Here is a 21,836-nt window from a genome sequence, read left to right on the forward strand (position 1 = left end):
CAGTAACGTTGATAACAAACTTTGAAAACTTTTTCTTCACATTATCCACAACGATATTTGTTAATCTATTAAGCAAGGCACAGTGCACAAATGACTTTATTCGTTATCTCCCAGCATTATCTCCGTGTAGAGAAAAATTTTTTGAACAAGTAAAAGGTGAAATGCAGCATCAAACGAACAACCTCATTAATAATAAACATCCGTGTCCAAAATAACTCTCAGAATCTGAAATTTACTAAATCACATCACCATAGAAACTGTAAGAATTAATCGCTTATTTCGCCAACCACAAGTTGCTTCACTTGCGAAGCGAATCATCAATATTTTACAGCTGCATTCTAATATCAGTGGAGAAGTTTATCTTTAAGTTTGGAAACAACTGAAAAATAGTTTGATATTGAATCCAAAAACGTTTGGCATTCATGACCGCTACGCACTTTAAGCCACAAAAGGACTACAAAAATATATCACAATAACGCTCATATAATAAAATATAATAACTTAAAGTAGTTGCATTTAATAAAATGGACAACATTCAAAAGTCTGATCCTAGTCAACACCAAACTTAAAAAAAACACTGCACTAAAAATGCACACCACAACGTTTTTGCCAAAATGTTCAAAGATGAATAACAACCCTTAATTGCGGAATCCCTTTAATTCAACAAATAAATTTTTTAAGAAATTGAAAGTTGCAACCTTGTACCATCAAATTGCATTTACAGCTCAACTGTTCATATATCAATGCATAGATGGCTTATAATAGAGTTGGAATTCACCCATAATACCCCAACATTTATTTAAAATAACGTTTTTATCACCCTTTTTTACAAAAATTAATGCTTAAAGTTTAGCAAATTGTTCTTGAAATAACAGCTAAAACAGTTCCATAACACTATTAAACAATTATGTAATCTCTGTGTGTTCAGTTCGTGAATGCAGTCCTCTTGTCCCGAAGCTTCCCGCGTGCTTTACTTCTTGCTTTAAAAACCGCTTGATTGAAAAGGTGCTGCAAAAAAAACACCACAACTTGAATATTATTATGGAAAAATGTGAAGATAATAGATTCACCAAGGATTCAAACATACAAGCAAAAAATGCATTTAACTTGTAATTCCAATGATAGTGAAACATACCCTTTCAAAATGTGAGCCGCGTGAGGTTGTCGACCTATCGACGTCTGTAATAGGTGGTCCAAGCTGGAATATTTCTCGAAGTAACATATTTTCCTGATAAAAAAACAAATCTGACAATTTGACAACTTCCTGTGTGTTTCATAAACTACGAAAAGCGATACCTTTAAGTGCAAGTTCATTCCAGTAGCCAGTACGTCTTTCATAGTAGTATACTGTCGTTTTGCTGTCCAAGTGTACATGTACAGAGTTTCTGCCCCAAACTTGACATGGTCTTCTGGTTGCATTCCTGTCTACCTCACAAAAAAAAAGAATTTTCCTTGGATTACTATTGCAAATTTTTATGAAATGTTCGTTGATGGAAAGGTGTCTGGTGACTTTCCTTGCATTTGGCTATTTAACTTGAATGTAGCTTGTTTAAGTTAAGAAGGTAAAAAGAACTTACTTCTACAGAACGTACAACATCTCGAAAATTGGAACGTTGCTGTCGTCTGTCCTTTTTTGCACGGTATTTATTACTGTCTGTGGCAAGTTCTTTCATGTCTTCAACCAATTGTCGTTTATTGACAAGGCGAGGTAACAAATGCTATAGATAAGATTTACAAGATAAAGCAACAACCAGCAAAAGCTTTTCTCATATGATATCAAAACATCTATTCTTGGACTGAGCATTTCTTAAACTCAGCAAATGATTCTTGATCACTTGAGTCTCAGTTACTCAGCTTGTCTGTTTGCATTTTTATTTGTTTACCTATTTTTTGTTATATTTTCTGCAATAAAATGCATATTGTGTGATGTATGTTTGGTACGTAGCTTGTTTATAAAACTGGAAAGACAGCCCAGTTTCTGCACAACTTAGGCATACTCACCTCCGACTCTTCACTTCTGTATATTTCATAAATAAGGGCTATTGTTTCTCCAGCAGTGATCCTTAACTGGACATTGCTACTTGTCAGCAATTCTGGAAGCCGTGTCATGCGACTAAAACAAGGGCTATGTTAAATATGGCAATTTTAAATAAAAATGACAAATTATATGTTATTGGTAAACTCATCAAAGTGTTTTCATTTTACCTTTCGATAATCTCTTTAACTTTAGACCAGGGACATATAGATAAAAGTAAGGCCCATGAAGATAATGCATTGTTATGTAGGTCAGACACTAACGATGTGACTACAGGAACGCTTTTGTCGCCTTTCAAGAATGAAGCACGGAAAATGGTGTCAAATGTTTGGATGCATGAAACAACATCCTCCATATCATCTGCTACAATGAATGCCAAAATTCCAAGAGCTTGGCAACACTGTATAATATTACAAATTATAGAGAATTTGTATTAGTGGTGTGATGTGTGGCAAATTAACGGCACTAGATAGCAGAAGGTAATACATTTTTAAAATTACACAAAGAAGATTTTATTTTCAATATTAGTTGATTTTAAAAACACATTTGGTCAACTATATATTATGATCAGTATGATGTATTAAGCTAAGAGCTTAATAATAGCTAATATAAACTCTGACATGGAAATTGTTAAACTTTGCTAATTAACATTCAATTTTACCTTTGATCGCGCAACTACTGCAGAGGCCTGGTCTAAAATTATTGTACTTAAAAATTGCTTGAACTGTGAAAACATGCTATCCCCTTCTTCACTCCCACCAGTTTGTATTGCCAGGACAGCAAGCAGTTCTGCAGCAAGTGCCTGTTCTTCACCCTTACCTACAAACAAAATTCTAAAATACTGAGAAAATAAAAAGATATCCAAGGAGCTGCACATTTAAGACAGAAGAGATACAATACTATATGGCATTAGCAGGCATGGTCTTATGACTGACTTGAGTTAGTATGATTATGTCTTCCTACAACACTTTATAAACGAGGGAATTTTAAGTGAGGCTCAAACACTTTTTCGTCCTCTATATGACAAACCCAACTGTCCTCTGTCTAAATTTAAAATCCTTGTTGGAATGTGATATAGTTTCGATAAGAGACAGGTATAAAATCTTATTTAGTTTTACGACTTTGTCTTGTTTAGTTTAACTTAAATTGTGAGCAACAGTCAACTTGAACTTGTTGTTATTTTGCATTTCATGTGTACGTAGATAAATATACATCTGTCGCATACAGCCACATAACTGGAGAGAGGATGGTGGTTGCATAAACCTGGCTGGGTACAACAAAAAAAATTCCATCTAATGATGAAGCAACCATTCGTACGTTTTGTTTGACCAACCAAGTTGTTTCAGTCACACTTTAACGATTAGGTACTCTCTCATTGGCCAATACCTTTACGTAAACATTTTTCTAGTCCATCCAAGAGAGTTTCTTTATAATTTTCAAGGAAATCTGCTAACCAACTTGACAAAAAACATCTTCGAATTTGGCAAAGACACTCTTTCCTATATAAATATAGTAGATCAAAACAAAACAATGGCTATGAACCCATTACCGATGACAGTTGCAGAGAATTCTACCTGTACTTAACATTTTTTTCCGTCAAGCCATCAATAGCTTCTTTGAGTTTCTCTTCTAATCCCTCCACAGGGGTATTTTCTTCTTGATCCTCTGTTTTCAGCAAAAATACTTTGATACAACATGATTTACAAAGTAATAAACTTCAAAATATTTACCAGTATATACAGTAAATTAAAATATTATTTATACTTAATACAAATATCATCTGTAGAAGCATCATTCACAACATACCAGTAGCATTATCCTCATTATACACCTCACTACCACACGTTGCAGCACTGCTTGTTTCACTAACGTTATCCTCTTCTTGTGATTGAGGAGCAGAATCTGATGCTATAATCATTTCAAACAAAGAAAGAATTTTAACCATAGTCCAATTTCAGTCGAACATGATTTAAATTTCCTGATAACATTTTTGGATTATAAAAGTTGAAATAAATATTTTTATTACACAACTATGGTAGCGGCTGAAAAAATCGTTTAGTGCTTTTTCCAACATCAGATAGGATTTAAGCCATTAAGGAATCGTAACACATCAAGACGATCATGTTTGTGTTTACTGTATTACATTAGAAGAGAAATATTGAGTAAATTGAAGCAAAAACACCAGAGCCTGAGTAGATGCAAACATTTTAATCACAGATGTTTTGAACAGGGCTGTAATTTAAGAGCGGGATAGCACGATCGAACAGTTGAGAAAAAACTTCACAACGGAACAAGTGAGAAAAAATTTAACTTGCGACACAAAAGTGGGAAAATTGCATAAGAGTTTCTTGCATACAATTGATTGAAGAAAATAAACATAACCGTTATTTGCACGTGTTGCAAACACACGTGCATTTTTTCCTTGCATGTTTAATTCACCACGTGTATTTGTTATTTACTTGTTTGTCTGCGTTGTTTGAGTTCAAGCATAATTTTTGGTTTAAATAAACACACAGCCTTTTTTTACTTATTATATGTTGGCAGCAAACCATTTTTGAATGAGATATTGTGCAGGCAGACGCAAAAATTATGGTTTAAATGCATGCAACATATTTAAAGTTTTTCATTCATTCCAATATGTTGGCATTTAAACAACTTAACTAGCCTTGTTTGCTTATTATACAACATTCCAGTAAAAAATCAGGTTGCTCTTTTTTATGAGCTCAAACACATAAACATAACTTCAACTATGGTTTATAATTAGCGTAAGCGTCAAAAAGAAATTACACTATTTGTATCTACCTTTCAGAAGATCTCCCATCGCCACATTCCGAGGACTTCTCCCTTTACTCTTCTTCACTCTGTTTTTTGGCATACGATTTGTTGTTATGACAACTGAAAGTTTTTATATATGTGTGTATATAAAATAATATCGAGCCTAACAAACATGTCCCTACAAGTCATTCAAAAAAGCAAGTTTGGTGGTACATTCATACATGTTTCGGGGTCCTTATGTTTAACTACCATGTGCGTGATAATCATGATTTTTGTGATCAAAATTTTTAAAGTAACAACTCGCAAATCATTTTGCAGAACACAAAAAGTAAGCATGGTGAACCATGAGAACCTACTTGAAAAATGTTTGAAAGAGATTATGCACATCACACAGCACAATTATAACATTTCCAATGTTGATATTAATGGCATAATGAATGGCTTTAATTACATCAAAATTAGACTTAGGCAATCCCGCATGAGGACAATATTTTTGCAATTATTCCGCAACAAATGCACAATTGGAGGAGGTCCATCAGTGAGCACATTATCAAACTGTGAAATGGAAATCAGAAATTGTCCACTTTTGATGTTAATGTAAAAACTTTCCCAAAATATCTGAGTCACGGAAGAGGAAAAATTCTTCATTTTCAAGCGACACCTTTGTGCCTCCATATTCTGGCAGAAGAACTTTGTCTCCGATGACAACATTCATTGGCCGGGTTTTACCATCCTTGTCTGCAAGTCCTGGTCCAGTTGCTACCACAGTAGCTTTTAAAACCTTTTCAGTACTCTTTTCTGGGATGACAATGCCACCTTTTGTCTTCAGTTCTGGAGAAAACCTTTGAACCAACACACGATCGAACAAAGGAAGGAACGTTTTAAATGCTCTACCAGCCATTTCTAAATGCTTTTCTTAATATCACTTTCGCTATTGATCCAGTTTGAATTGAATTCTGCAAAAACAGCATAGAATTGGTGTAAAAGTTTTAAAAGTCAATTTAAATGTAGGCTTATCTGTGATAGAATTACCATTTTTACGTAATTCCAGTTTAAAATTTTGCAATCTAAAGCATCGGTATGCTTACTACGGCCCGGCACCTGTTTATTATTGGCCCGCGGCCATCATCGAGATCACACGTAACGTCGTATCAAAGATAACGAAATACGAAACAGACGTTTGAAGTTTAAGTCTAACAAGCTTTATTTCAATATGGTTTACATAAAACTGTTCAACTTCAAACTATTCAGGTGCAAATTATTTTTCCCAGCATTTAGCGATAATTATTAACTTGCATTGGTTAATTTTAAGGTGACCCAAGTTACGATACGTTATTGAGCAGATATTGCGTGGAAATTTAAAAATTGTGTATCACAAGAACTTTGCAATGCTGTAGTTTCTTATGTCCCACTTTGTAACGAGACCCTGTAGTCATAGGCGTTGATTTTTTGAAATAAAACGGAAAAAAAGGGGGGGCCCAATTGAAAGTTGGGGATTTTCTCAACGTGATCAAGATCTGCACAACATTGTCGTTGTATGTATTCATGAAATGCATTATCACAATGCCTTTTATGAAGTGACCCACTAAAGACGCTATCAAAGACAATTTGCCAACGTATCTGAGAACATGGCAACTTACTTCCCAAGGCCTGTATATAGCTTTAATTACATGTATGGGAAATAAACGTTTGGCTTTATCAAATAATTCATATCTTTGGAGTAATTTTTAAGAGTAGCTTTTTTGCTTTGGTCTACTGCTAAACTGATTGCCCATCGTTAACAACAGATTGAGCGACCTTACGTCGATAAATAACAACGCATCAATACGGTAAACTACCAAGAGTCAAAACATTTTATTAATCAGAAGTTTAGTCGTCATTTAGTGTAGTTTTATTAGCCAGAAGTCGATACTACAATCAAATGACATTTTTGATTGATATTGTGTGAAAGCTGTTAACAAATTTTCAAACATCGCCAAAACTATTTTCGTAATGTTTTTACAATCATCCGTTATTGTGATGCTTCAGTTGTCAAAGGTGGTTGAACGATTTAAGTGTTGTTATTCATCACAAATTTGAATTGGTAAAACTAAACATTTATTTAGAGAAGTAGGAGTTGCTTATAGTTGAATCCGTTCTTTGGATTCACTTAAAGTTTTGCAGTTTAATACCAGTAACTAGCTGGACACATCACTAGTGACCACATTAAATGAGAAAAATATATTGTGTCACACTTAGGCGTTTTCAGAAATCTGCCGAGTGTTACGCTTTTTAGTTTCTTTTATTATCTCATTTCACAGTATGGGCTTTCTTGTCGCATTTCTGCTTGTCCGTCACATATTGCACACTTTTCTCTTGCAGCTGTTATCTCTTTATTATCTTACGTTATGCCTTCTCTCTTGAGTTTTCTCAAGGTAAGCAAGTGTGACTACCTCTCTTTTATCCCTCTAACAAAAAGGTTAGAAACTAAAAACCAATCACCTTCTTACAATGCATATTGTTTACACTATAGCCTTGCAACTTAACTAGGGATGTGAATAGATTCCTTGGTTAGCTTTTTCAGTAAAGAGCTTTGCCTTTGCTTTTATTCGTCTTATGACAAACGCACGTGCCGTTGCACATACACTTGCCGCCTTTTTTCTTTCGTAGTCATGGCTAAACGATTTAAATTTTGTAATGATTTAAGCGATTGTGCGGAGTAGTAACCATCACGTTCAGGACGTCTATGCTAGTACGCTGCAGTTAAGTGCTGTTATGTATCACATCAAATATGGCAGAACCAAAGGAACGTTTAGAATGCACGTACATAAAACAAAAATCTCCACTGTTATATAATTCTTAATCAAAATATACTGAGAACCAGAATGACTGACAAGCGATGTTCCCTCTAAGCTGCGCGCGTGCGCAAATGCGCACTGCTGACACGGTCTCCGCGCACAGAAAATCTGTGCTGCGCACAAGAAAAAAAATCCAAGCTGAATTGAAAATAAAATAAACGCATAATAATGGCCACAGTGCACAGGTAGTACGTCTGATATTGCTCATAGTGGTCCAAGGGACCGCTCAGGGAATTAGTGTGTTTGCTCAGACTCGTGAAAAATTAGAGGGTACATTGCTGACAAGCATTTATGTGATGTCTTTCGCAGCACTGCTCCTACGAAGAAGGTTGAAATATTGCCATACTTTATCCGCCATTTTGCAATGAAATCATTTGATTAATTTTTCTTTCGCCTTTTGTTTTATATAGCGCCGGGCGACGTAAACTTTTCGTTTGTGGTACCTGTTAGAGTTGTAGGGGTAAGTGAATAGCCAGTCGCTACAGTTGTGTGATTTTTTATTGCTTTGGACGATATTTTTCTCAGCCTATTATTTAACATTTTCAATAAGGAATTAATTCTGTCACATGGCCCTCAGTGAAAACATTTTGGACAACCCTGCTATAGGCTAATCAACTCCATAGACGAAGGTACCCTACCCGATAAAAATAAAAGTGACAATTTCACCACATGCACATCATGCAGGCTGTTGTTAAAGATAGGTGGTTAGGTTATGTCCAGCGGTTCTTAATCCTTTTGATCTGATGTCCCACTAAGCCATTCACCAAACGAAAATTTCCCATCTTTGGTTTTAGTTTAAGCATACAGTACAAATGTTAACGTCTCTCGTCTCGTTTAAGTACTGTAAGCTTCACTTTGTACATAATTGGACGTTACTAAACAAACATTTCAATTTAATGACTTTATAACAATCACACATGGCAAATCTGTAACACAAAGGAACTGCAATGTAATTTTAAGGGTAATTAAGTGTTTTTCTTAATGCCAGCACAGCAAAGGTAGTCCTCTCAATAATAAAGGATGATAATACCGGTGCCATGACCGAAAATATTGCAGATGTAGTGTACATATGGTGGTTTGAAGCAAGTCATATACCAAACTTATTGGTAATATGCACAAACACCGCAGAATTTCATCCGTTATGTAGCCTAATCGATCAGCAGTAACAACCGGAGGTGCATCCGCTCAAGAATTTGAACATTGCCAACATCGAATTTTGATTAAACATTCATAGCACAAGCTACTTCTTTTAACTCTAACGCTTTTAATTTTTTCTGATAACGTCATGTATAACATCGAACACACGATTGTTTTTGAAATAATGGCAGCCACATACAATTTATGTTACCATATTTTCTTGAATAGAAACAGCGGTTACTATTTTTTATTTTTGAACGTTTGTGCGACTTCTATTTTTATTACATGAAGTACCGGTAGTCTTGATTAGGTGACAATAAAATTCTGCGCTCTCTTTTGACAAAAAGGTTTTATTCTATTACTATCCGATCACTACTGTAACGTGACAACTGCTGTTTTTCGCATGTGCAAGCTCTCAATGACAGTCTTTATATTACACCGAAGCGATTACATCATTGTCTTCTGCGGCTTCTATTCAAGAAAATACGGTACTTAAGATAACAGATTAGCTTAACCTGGTAAGCAACCTTGATTCATGTCTAATACAAGAAAAACTAAAACTAAAGGGTCTACAATTCCTGGATTCAGGGTGACTGTTATCGATATCTATCATTTCCGTAGTCATTAGCTTATGTTGTATTTGTATTCTAACCTAAGATCTAAACAAGGGAAATAGGGCTGCAAGAAATCGGTTCATTACAACCAAATGTGTCATGCACATTAGTGCTAAGGCGTCAGCCTCCATATCAAACGAAATCACTAAAGCCATCGCGACACAACGAAATCACTTTTATAAAAATACCACGCGCTCACAACACATGGCGACATGTGTAGAGTCACGCGTGTTGCCCAGCATTACATCACATTCAGGTCGACACGTTTTTTTTATTATGACGTCATATTGATGTTCCGGATGAATGGCAAAGTTCGAACGTTATCGAAACGGTAAAAAACGTTTTTGATTAGCTCCAGGAGCTTGAGGCATAATGACAATATATTAAATAAGGCTTATGTATAGATGGCTGGGATCAACATTAGAAAAATAAAATGATATTACTACAATAATAATTAATCGAAAAACTGCTGTGACAAATGCGGGTGTTCTTGAATTGTTCAATTCCTAAAAAACTGTCCAATTTAGCGAGGAAGTTTGCACAATAACAGCCTGTTCGTACCGCGCTAGGATGCTTAGGAGTTATTTGAAAAAATATGTCACCAATGACAATATTATGAAGAACGAAATTGCAGAGTCTCGGTATTTTTTAATCTACGTGGATTCCAGTCCAGATTGTACGAAAATATCGAGTAGCGATCTGCAAACTATTTTGAGCGTTTTTTTTTATCATTGTTTGTTAACGCCTCTATGGTCGAGTACAATTACACAGGAATCTTGCTGACATTTTGCTTAATTACATGCTGGAACAGGATATCAACTCTTAAAAGTTGCGGTGGTTAGACACAGCGCCGGATTTACATGGTGGAGTGCTCGGGGACCCAGCATTGGTGGGGGGCCCGTTCACTAATAAAATTATAATTTAAGCGCATATGTGCCATATGCCATTTAGCTTTATGAAATCCAACACCGTTTTTGTAGATCTAATCATACTAGCCAGCTGCTGTTATTGTTCAATCGGAAAAGAATTGCGCAACTCGTCTAAAAAAATTAATAGCGTCAGCGAAAATATTAAAATACCGATAACCATCACTGTAACATTGCGTTAGCAAGTAAAACTGTGTATAGTAAAAAAGCAGTGGCATAGGGTTAGGTTAGGGTTGCGTTGAGGGTAGCCAAAAAGCTTTAAAAATTGGTCTTAAAATTTTGAGCTTGGCCACTCCGCCCAAAATGCTCGAAGCGCAAAATTTTTGTGTTTTTATTTATTTTATTTTCTGTCCACATAGAAATGAAATTTATTTTTATTTGTATTTGAACAGTACAACTTCCAAATTATCGTGCTCACCTTTGAGACACCGTGTACAAATTGCAAAGCTGTACACATCGAGCTTGAAACGCCGTAAACCCTTCTATTGATCTTATTAGTTTTTCTGTGTAGGTTGTAGCAGATGTATAGCCACAGACAAGGAAATGCAATAAACAAAAAAGACTAAAAACGTAAAAAGGCCTATGGTTTAAAAACGCTAGGTTCGTGAGAGGTATTGTCCAATGCCCCCTCTCTAAATACGCTAGTGTTAGCATAAAATAGTATTTAAGAGGGTAAATGACAAAAATTCTGAAAATGTTTTAAGATCTTAACGTTTTTCTGAACGGCATTTTTATGACAATCTGCTAAAACAGATTTGTTCCAAGATATTTAGAAAAGACCTATACAATTCAATAGTAGGTTACAGCACTATTAGTGAAATCAATAAAATTCTAATGCTATCTTGACCACTTATATTTCAACAAAAAAATCTGGGTATAACTCTCAACGAAGCTTGTATTGGGTAGGGACCGTAGCTGTACTCACGTCACAAGGAGTTTTGTAAATAATCCTACCATTTCGAAGTTTATGACATCTTGCAGCGCTTTAACCGTTGTTATTACAAAGTCCATCGAACAGAGACCGGTTTCATCTGCTGATGAGCTTAAACTTGAGTGAAAATCGAAACAAGTTTGACTATTAATTATTGTTACTAGACACATTAATTTCTATAGCAATAACTAAGCCTAATAAGCATGGCTGTGATGAAGATGTTAAAAACGCTGGTAAAGTATTGTCTGGTCAGAGATTTTTTTGTGCTATCATTGACCAACTAAAAATAAACTTCAGAAACCCATAGGATGCATATGTCATGTTGCTGCAAAAGTTTGATGTTTTCACTGAGTTTTAACGCCATGTCTGATATAATGATCAATTTATTAGCTGATGCAAAAAGAAAATTGTGGGAAAAGATTATCGTCCGGAAGTGCCCAGTTGATATTTCAAATATTGCACTCTTTAAATTAAAAAATTGACTTTATTCACCTAAAAAAATTTACTAAATAATCTATGACAAATAGAGGTATGAAAAATTGCAAATTAATAGTGAAACGAAATATTAAATGAAATTATGGGACTTTAATAACTATCTGTTTGTATTACTCCCATGGTATAATTTTCCCAGAACATCGTAATATCTCGTTTCTCTAAAAGAACCTGCAAAACATTTCCTGTCAAGTGTTTACTGCTGCGTTTCATGTCGTTCTTATTAATATTTCTTTGTGACGTGTCTTCCTATAGCCTACTAACCAGAAAAGCTGTGTTTATTAATTATGGGCTGACGCAGAAAATAATTTATTATTATTGTTACTATTCTACTGCAATCCAGTCTAAATTGGACCTTCATTACTCTAGTATACTAGTTGCTTTTGCGTGATGTTGTTCTGGTCTTTTCTGGAATTGGAATATCTTCCATTGTCAATAAAATGAACATTTATATGGCCAAACTTTGTCGAGTCGAATGCAAGTTTAAGCTCAGAATTATATGAGAATTCTGGATACGGAAGATTTCACGACCGATAAATATGAAACTCATTGAATATTGCCAGGACAACTCAAGCTATAATCACGTAACCATGAAGTATAAATGTAACTCAACACCAACCGAAGCACTCCAAAATGTTACAACATTGGTCATAAATCCAATGTTTCTTTGATATTTTAGTTAAAACAAACGCTAAATCAGCTAGTACCTGAGATGACATAGTACTCTTGTACATTTTCACTCTGGCGCTTAAGCCCACACAGTCGTGCCAGTTAGGCACTTGGCCTTTGAACTCCGCATTTTTATACCTAGCCTACAGCTAATTCATTGTATAGACCAGGGTTTGTCAACCGGGGCCCTATGGCCCCCTGAGGATGTTCCATGGAGCCCAGGAATAGATGCTTCAATAGCGAGCTACAGTGTGTTCGTGGGGAAGACGTGGCAAAGGGGACACAAATTTCTCATGTTTTTGTGCTTGTATAAAATTAGCGGCGCGAAGGCCACTGCACACGCAGTAGTGAAGTAAACGGTTTTGCAGTCAAACATCTACGTTTTTATTGGAGAGCAGGGGACCACGGATTTTGAGGGTAACGATTTACAACCATAAACGGTTGATAACCACTGGTATTCTCCCGAAAATTGACGTCATTGAAAAAACTTTCCCCACTGATAACACTACGTGACAAAATTCAAAAAATGTTTTGTTTGGCTACATTTATTAAGTGTATCTGTATGATTTTCAAGCACTGATTTCAAAAATGTTATCAGTTTTTTTCTATCATCGATCGTTTTCAAGATACAATGATTTCAGTTTTTTGTGATTTTCCATTAGCCTAACTGTAGGTATTTTATGCGGTTATGATCTGTGTCTGTCAGTATTATCATGTTGTAAATGGGCGTCCTATTTACTTGAGAAAGTGAATGGGAGTTTGAAATGCAGACGAATGTGCTTTTATTTCTTATCTCAGTTTTCATTTTATCTCAGCCTGTTAAATTCAGTATAGTCTCATTAGACAGTCATGTTTAGTGTTTACAGAGAGAAGTATACCATATGATTACATTTTGTAGAGTTAAGTCTTGTGTAAATCTTAGATTCAGTTCTTTTAAATAGTAGAAATCAAAATGTCTAGTAGACAGTGCAAAAATTTAAGTTAGAGTACTGTCTACCCCACAGGAATAGGCACTTGGAGTTTTCTGTCTACTTTGACGTTTTTGAAGACCTTTGCTATTGCAAAGATGTAGAAGGCCTGTTTTGTGCTGTTGGAATAGATCATGATCCTACTCAGTGGCGGCGTTTCATTGACAGTTCTACCAAAAGTCTTAAAGCAGTGTTACTTCACAATGGCAACATATACCCATCAACTCCACTTGCTTATTCCTTACAGATGAAAGAAGATTATGAAAACGTCAAGCAACTGCTCATTAAAATCAATTACACTCAGTTTAAGTGGTATGTTTGTGGTGACTTTAAAATGTTGGGAATTTTGCTTGGTCTGCAGGGTGGTTACACAAAATACTCTTGCTTTCTGTGCTTGTGGAATAGTAGAGCTGACGGTGAGCACTATGAGAAAATTAATGGCCGACACGGGAAAAACTAAACCCAGGAATGTACAACGTTATTAGGGAACCTCTTGTAAGCCGGGAAATAGTTTTACTGCCTCCACTTCATATCAAATTAGGTCTGATAAAACAGTTTGTCAAAGCTTTGGATTTTCAAGGACAAGTTTTTCAAGAAATCCGTTCAATGTTTCCTAGACCATCACTTGCCAAAATAGGAGGAATATTTGTTGGTCCTCAGATAAACACAATGTTAAAGTGTAAAAGCTTGGAAGAAAAAATGAATGAAACGGAAAAAGAAGCGTGGCAAGCATTTCGAGGTGTGGTAAATGGATTTTTGGGAAATAAAAGGGACAGAAATTACAAAGAGTTGGTGGAGAAACTGATCAAAAGTTACCAAAACATGGGTTGTCGCATGTCTGTCAAACTTCATTTTTTATGTTCGAATCTGGATTTTTTTCAAGAAAATCTAGGTGACTTCAGTGAGGAGCACGGTGAGAGACTTCATCAGGATATTGAGCCAATAGAAAAACGATATAAAGGCCGCTGGGATAGTGTAATGATGGGAAACTACATTTGGTCTTTAGTAAGGCAAGACAGGAGTGGTCATAAAAGAAAAACTCGCTCAGAAGTACATTTTTGAACGACTCTTACTGTTTGACAAAACTATGTTACATTTATCTTCAAGCCTTCCTTATTAACGTTTTTAAACTGGTTTTTGCGTTTAATAAACCAAACAGAACCTTGATGTGGAGCTAAAATCTACTGCAAGAGTAGAACACGATTTGCTGTACTTACAGCTATATCAAAATTTGAATATCTCAAAAAGTAACGATGGTACGAAAAAACTAACTAGATTTTTGAACTCAGCAACCAAAAATACATAAAGGGGCATTAAAAAAAGGAGCCAAACAAAAATTGTGTTACGTAGTGTAATGTAAATGCATTTTACACGGGAAGGAACAATCCGTACATCTAGCTCTGCTCACGGCAAACCTTCGCTAACCTTCCAAACAATACGTCTCACGGCATGTAAGTTTTTCAGTGCACTAACTTGTTAATAAAAGCCAGTCAAAACCTGCATTTTCACTTTAATATGTAGAAGCAGAGCAATTCACCATACTTAGTCCACACTGAACAATTATCAATAGGAGGTTATTTTCACTGTTTTTCTTTTAAATGATTTAACTTTTAAAATGCAACATTCAAACCTTGCGTTTTGCACAACGCTAAAAATGTAATGCAGGTTTTGACTAAATTATGTTGGGTCGGGTACAATTTGAAGACAAATTTCTCAAAAGAAAATCAGCTTTGTTTGTTTCGTTTTGATGAATGGTGAGCAATGAGCATGCACAAGTCTGTGGAATCAGTTTACGTCTCAAATTTGTAGTGGCTGAACAACATAACTGAATGAATAACATTTATTTACAAAACTGACATTCAAGTAAGAGCAAATAAGATATTCAGTAGTCAGCTTAAGTATTGACAAAAATCATACAATATGCTCCAGCAATGCAGGCTGAATCAAAGTGAAAAGTTGCAGGTTAGCAGTTTTTTGTCTAATTTGAAAACCATGTTATATGGTATGAAAAGTACAATATTTGAAATAATGTCCAATGACATGTTTAGTTATTCTGGCAAGCACAACTCAGTCCACCGAGTTGCAGTTTAGAGCTATATGACAAACTCCTGCTAGCAGAAAGCCTAAATATAACAACAGTAATATTGCTCAGTTTCGAAAAAAACAGAACAATCCATAACAATTATCATTAATTCACTTTCACCAAACCGCTAGTTTGGGTAATCTGATCTTGATACACTTGCACCGGTTAATCTCCTTCATTTCCCAGTGATTTTGAGCGGCTACGAGAATGGCTTTTGTCATGATTTCTCTCCTCAGGAGTGCTAAAAAAGTTACAATCAATTTCCATAAATGCTGGTAATATAGATTAGAACTATGAAATCAAAAATCAGAACTAATTAGTTTTTTATTTTACACATTTATACTTGCCGATAATTTGTAACTTCACTTTCATGATACAAAGCAATAAAATTTCAATAAGTCATAGGGCATATTTACAATATAAAACCATAACCAACTGATGAATGGTGAAAAAGCTAAGATAAAGGAATAATTACTTGGATCTACTTCTGGACCGTGAATCTCTCCGTTCTCCTCTGTCATCACCATTAACACTGCTGTGTCTAGAATGAGACCTTGATCTTGAACGCGAAAGACTTCTCTTGCTTCCACGACCTCTAGATCGAGATCTATGAAAAGGATTAAGTAAAACACTTGCCTCAACCTTTGCTTCTCACATACATACATAAACACATCACCTATAAGTGGTGCCATTAAATACATTTTCTACTACTTGAAATGTTCTAACATAAACTTGAAAACAATTAATGTTGGAGGGGATGCTACATATTACCAGCTTTAACACTTGGAAAATAAATTTATCCAAGTATCTTAATAGGATCAAATTGAAAATGACACCACAGTCTGTTCCAAAGTTAGGTATGAGGAGCACCAAATCTTTTTTCTTCATTATAATTTGCAACATTTCACCTTGATCTTGAGCGCCGATTACTTCTGGAGCGAGAACGAGATCTAGACCTCGACCTGGAATGACTACGACTTGCTGAACGCGCTCCTTTGTCTTCAATCAACCGAATTCTTCTTCCATTAATCTCGGTATTGTCCAGCTTTTCTACTGCCCTCTTCATATCTTCATAAGATGCAAAATCGACCACACCTTCATTTCGGCGATGTTTGTGGGCATCCGCATAGGTCACTTCTCCTGCTTCCCTTAAGTAATCCTGTTTAGAGAAAAAACTAAGACGCTCCCACCTTTTTTCCTATCGTAATATTAACTTTTGACTATTTTTAATAGCTCACATCAACATCATACCTTCAAATCTTGCCAGCTAACCCGGGTTGAAAGATTTTCAACAATAACTCTGTAATTTGTACGTGTTGGAGGCCCATACTTGCCAATTGCCCTGCTTTCATAGTAATTGACACGTCTCTCATCTCTTCCACGGTAACCACGATTGAAATCTCTTCCGTCTCCACGTCCTCCAAAATCTCGTCCACCGGAGCGCGGTACCCCCCTGATTACGCAAGTTGAAGAAAAAACAGATCGACACTATTCATCATCACTGATTGCAACAACAGGACAGGTGAGAGAAAGAGCAAAAAGACTCAATCTGAAGTCAGACTAGAGAACAGAGGCAAACACATCTGAGGGGCACGTAAACATCACACAAGACTTAGAGACCTCAAGACATCTAGCGTCAAGTGGTTAAGCGGAGAGGCCAACTATGTGCCACATCAGTAACATCACCTGCCATAAGATTTCACATAGATTGTGTTACTAAGGATGGTTTAGAAAAATGCATCGCTTTTAAACTAGCCTACTAGAAATCATTTCTTTCATGATAAATAACGGGACCGAAATAAAACAAAATGCTACTTAACATTTCGTAAGTTTCTGTTTAAAAAATTACTCAAAATAAACAACAGAGACTATAAATAAACAAAGTAGAGTGACTGTAAAAATAGAATCCTAAAATGTAAACTTACAAACCAAAAATTTAAAAGCAAGTTAAATTATTTCGATTACAATGCTAACTTACCTAGCATGTTCAACAGTAACCCTTTCACCACAAAGGTCTCTGTTGTTCATTTCATAGACAGCATCTTCTGCATCACGTGAATCATCAAATTCAACAAAACCATATCCATTCTTTAAATTAATGTCACGAATTTTTCCGAAGCCACGAAAGAATTTCTCGACATCACTCTCCCGTGCTCTGTAGCTCAGCCTTCCAATAAATACTCGAGAGCCAGACATTTTTAAAAGCTACAAGCTTGTTTTTTTTGCTTTCTTAACCTTACTTCTGAAAACAGATGCCAAAATGAAAATGTTATACAGACTGGTTGACTGAATCAACAACAGAAAGCACATTTTGCAGTGTATGTATACATTTGCAGATAGCACAGTACAGTGAGACCTCGTTAATCCGGACCCCGATGAACCGGAATCCTCGCTATCCGACACAAAACTGCCGGGAACGGATTTCTTCCTATGCATTTCACCCCTTTAATCCGGAAACCCCGCTGTCCGACTCCGACACAAAAGTTTTGGAACAAATGTGCTAAATCAATAGCAATAAAATCCGATAAACCGGATTATTAACAGTTAAGCGAAAATGATTCACGATTGTCCTAATACAGTATGTAGTTAGTTGACGAAACAAAGCCGATTATCTACGCATAATAACGTTGTGGTCAATTACGTTGCGTTGCATGATAACGTTGTAGCAGGGGTGACGGACCTATTTGTTGTGGGAAGCCACTTTGTCAGTTACAGCTGAGTAAGCCGCAAAGCTTTTTAGTCATAATATGAAATACTGTACACTTGTACAGTATTTTAGAAACGAAAAAATAAATTGTTCATCAACACTAACAAACAACGCTTCCGCGGTCGCAAAAAAATACGTACAGTACATCGGTTGAGTGCGGTAATCTATTGAAGACACACTGCTGCAACTCAATTGTGCTATCAGTTTTTGATATCGCATTGCGCAAAGATTAGAAACAGGTCAAAGAAAGTTCAAGACTGCTGGTCCCGCCGGAATGCTTCGCCATGCAAGAGCGGTTGTCAAACCGATTTGCGACCGCATGTTCGTCACTTCTGGCTTAGAGCATTCGTCTTTAATACGGTGGTTCTGGGGTTCGACACTGGGTCGGATCATACAAAAAATATAATTTTATTTTAGTTGCTGTCCAGCCAGAAACTCGGCACTTAGAATTGGAGTAAGGTGCATACTGTGTTTTGAACACGGTGCTGCATTTGCAAGATTGATTGATTTTTTACTTTCCGATAATCCGATAATCCGGATACCCGGATTATCGGGTATCCGGACATTTTTTAAACGACATTTTTTGACGAAACGAAGTGGTCCGGATTAACGAGGTCTCACTGTAGTAGTAGTGCTTTAGCTTCTAAAATGAAATAGTGGGCAGCGGTGGCGGTTTAAATATTGTTCTGGATATATTGATATCACTTGAAAATCTACAAGGGTTGTTTGTTACTAAGGGTAACGCGTTTTGTTGGCCACATTGATACTTTTGCAAAAAATGAAATACGTTTGTAAACTATGCCTGGATACATTATCCTAGAAGCCATTGTTACATCACAACTAAAACACTGTTTCAGAGTGTGCGGATGCATTTAAGTGCAATGCTATGTGTATTGCACCAAAGAATTTTATGCATGTTTAACAAAATCAGGAAATCAGATACTGCCTGGGAACTTTGTAAAAAAATCTTATTTGCATAAAACAAATGGCAAGGAAGAATGTCCACAAATATTCTTGAGCATGGAACAGTTTTTGTCTATCTGTGTTAGTCATTTTTAGCTTAGCTGTGATGGTATGTATGTATGTATATGCATAGGCGCTGAAGTTTACAAAATGTAGGGCGGAAAAGTTAATGGGTTCATATGTTTGGGAATTCCCCGTGTCAAGGATTGTTGTAAAAACACAAAATAAGATAAAATATACTTCTAATCAACGTTATTTGCGACAACAGCCATGCTACAAGTTTTTGCTTTTTATAAAATTCTAGACTTGCTGGTTATGCTAACCTAACACTTATAGATCAATTGTATTTATCGTCCGTGATTTTCTGCACCTCTTCTAGTTTTGCTCTCCCTATTCTCTTTAAACTCTCCGCATGCGTCGTCCCAAGGTTATTTTTGGTCATTATGTTTGTCTCTACAGACGTAACACCAGAGATGGGAAAACACTTCCAACAAAAGCAGATCAGCCGATTAATTGCATAGTCAATTTGCCAAGCCTTTTTATGCGATTAAACGAATTATGCGTTTATGCAAATTCCACTTATTTTCTTACTTGACGTGCGACCCTGGTCACTTGTAAAGGCGTCAATACGCAAAACACTAACGTTTATTGTGTATAGCGATCATTCATTCATTCAAGCACGCAAAAGATGAAAACATGCTTTCTTGCATTTGTGTTTTTAAGCGAACAAATGTGGCCATGTCCGCCCCTTCAAACTGTAGTGAAGTCGTTGGCGAGTTGTATGAAGTACATGCAGAACTTCTTTATTTTTTGGTGTTGTCACAACGATTGCGTCAGCAGAGCTTTCTTTATTGTTGTTGTCTTTTTCAACTTGTTTGTTTCGTAAAACTTCTTCACATATTACGGCATCATCTTAACACAACGCTTAAATGAAACTAAAACAGTGCGAATGTTAATGTGTGCGTATTGACAGCCACGTGTTAATGCTTAAATTGAGCATTGTTGGTTTCATTGTTTCGTAACAAAGCGCACTACAAGTCACAAAGCTTACGCATTGCGTGTGCGCTCCCAGTGCGCGTTGTTTTCAATTTTATCTTTTAAAACCTTTTAAATAATGGAATAAATTATCTTCATTTTTATTCAATTAAGCGGATTATGCAATAAATCGTTATGCGATAAACCGAAGTATTGTCTTTACAAATGATAGACTACGCCTACGGTTTAGGACTTGCGCCCTTTATGCGATAAAACGAATTATGTGATTATGCAGAATGCAATTAACCGGATTTGACTGTATAACCTTTTGAACATAAAATCGCTATTATTTGTTAGAAAAATCCACCCTGTCCACCCAAGTTCGGCGCCCATGTGTGTATGTAAGTGTACATATGTGTATGTGTTACAATGACATAAATTGAGTAGGCTGCTACTCTCGTTATCGTAAAACAACATACTTCAGACATGTCATGAGTATCTTTTTTATTTTCTAATGGTTAATGAAAAAAAGAGGAAGAATGTTTGGATACAATTAAGCGAAGTTTGCAGCTACCCGTGTAATATGATAATTAAGCTGACTACAAGTATAGAAATAGACATTCATTAATTGAATAAAATTCTATAACCAGTAACCATATGGCAAAACGTGACATAACATATCCAGTCTTCTTTTACTTCAATTTTAACGATGCGATAATCTAGCACAAGTGCAAACCTTCATGTAGCAGAACATTGTTGAGGTTAAACAAGCACAGTATAACCTTGTTCTAAAACAGAATGTCATTGCAGTTGACTTTTGAAATGAAAAGAGTAATAAAAAAAGTGAGATTGATATTTTCCAGACATAAGATTTGTATCGAACATGATGCACACCTTGTTTGTGTCGAAAAACGTTACAAAATTAATTCCTACCAAATTCAGATGTGATCCAACCAGTCAAAGAAAAGAACATTACAAAGTCTATCGTTGTCCTTAGCAATACAAAAACTGGATATACTTATGAAGCATATTGATTAAACAAACCATTTTGCACACTTACTGTATGCAACTTTCAGGTCCACTGCATAAGTGCAGAACCGAACGTTGACACAATTTGAGTAGATGGTTTCTACTATGCCAATGCATCCTCTGTTTGTGCACTTCTGCACTTGACTATAACTTTCTCTGCATATATGGTTAGTCGGCCAGTTTGAAAAAAATGGAAGGCGTTGATTTGAATAAAAATTTACAAGCACTTACAAAGGAATTATGCACTTGCATTAATTATGCTTTCATTGTTTTTGGACAAACTTTTACGGTTTGCAGAGTAATGAAAACTCGCATTCCTTACAACCTCTTTATTCCTCTCCCTAAGCGACCACCAGCGGTCCTGAGAGTGGGAATAGAAGTTTACAGATAAAGCTCGGCTCGATGTCCAATTGTGCTGTTTGATGGGTTAACTGATACTGTAAGTGGTGAACATCAATTTGCAAGTTTGATGTAAGAGTCATCCATTTCTGATGACAAACCCATGGAGACATCGTTCAATGTTTCCTACAAGATTTTTGCAGAAGGATCCCATTGAGGATAACCTAAGCTGGCCGATATAATCGAGGATTTTTGTTTTTTATAAAAACAAAACAAAAAAGTTGGTCATTATGAAACGTTTTTGAGGCACACGCCTAAGAATCTGTCAAGCCACAGTAATCGAAAAAGGCAGTTTA

At 35.9% G+C, this 21,836-nt stretch overlaps 3 protein-coding genes across 3 annotated transcripts; all 3 read right to left on the reverse strand.

Annotated features, from left to right (window-relative positions):
* Positions 1 to 78: 78 nt before the first annotated feature.
* On the reverse strand, positions 79 to 4,980 carry LOC143449108 (interferon-related developmental regulator 2-like). Its single transcript, XM_076949182.1, has 11 exons — positions 4,838 to 4,980; positions 3,842 to 3,943; positions 3,610 to 3,700; positions 3,422 to 3,534; positions 2,697 to 2,854; positions 2,206 to 2,435; positions 2,002 to 2,113; positions 1,578 to 1,718; positions 1,297 to 1,425; positions 1,136 to 1,228; positions 79 to 1,008 (listed from the first exon to the last, which is right to left on the reverse strand). Exons 1-11 carry the CDS (start codon positions 4,908 to 4,910, stop codon positions 925 to 927), a joined length of 1,326 nt encoding a protein of 441 aa, XP_076805297.1. The 5' UTR covers positions 4,911 to 4,980; the 3' UTR covers positions 79 to 924.
* An 8-nt stretch (positions 4,981 to 4,988) lies between these two features.
* LOC143449110 (10 kDa heat shock protein, mitochondrial-like) lies at positions 4,989 to 5,786 on the reverse strand. The gene has a single exon (XM_076949185.1). It carries the CDS (start codon positions 5,709 to 5,711, stop codon positions 5,403 to 5,405), a length of 309 nt encoding a protein of 102 aa, XP_076805300.1. The 5' UTR covers positions 5,712 to 5,786; the 3' UTR covers positions 4,989 to 5,402.
* A 9,423-nt stretch (positions 5,787 to 15,209) lies between these two features.
* Positions 15,210 to 17,738, reverse strand: LOC143448976 (serine/arginine-rich splicing factor 4-like). Its single transcript, XM_076948965.1, has 5 exons — positions 17,446 to 17,738; positions 16,719 to 16,920; positions 16,376 to 16,626; positions 15,943 to 16,074; positions 15,210 to 15,708 (listed from the first exon to the last, which is right to left on the reverse strand). The coding sequence occupies exons 1-5, from the start codon at positions 17,661 to 17,663 to the stop codon at positions 15,633 to 15,635; spliced, it is 879 nt and encodes a 292-aa protein (XP_076805080.1). The 5' UTR covers positions 17,664 to 17,738; the 3' UTR covers positions 15,210 to 15,632.
* Between the last annotated feature and the right edge of the window lie 4,098 nt (positions 17,739 to 21,836).

Source organism: Clavelina lepadiformis, chromosome 3 (assembly GCF_947623445.1).
Source record: "Clavelina lepadiformis chromosome 3, kaClaLepa1.1, whole genome shotgun sequence".
Taxonomy (NCBI): domain Eukaryota; kingdom Metazoa; phylum Chordata; class Ascidiacea; order Aplousobranchia; family Clavelinidae; genus Clavelina; species Clavelina lepadiformis.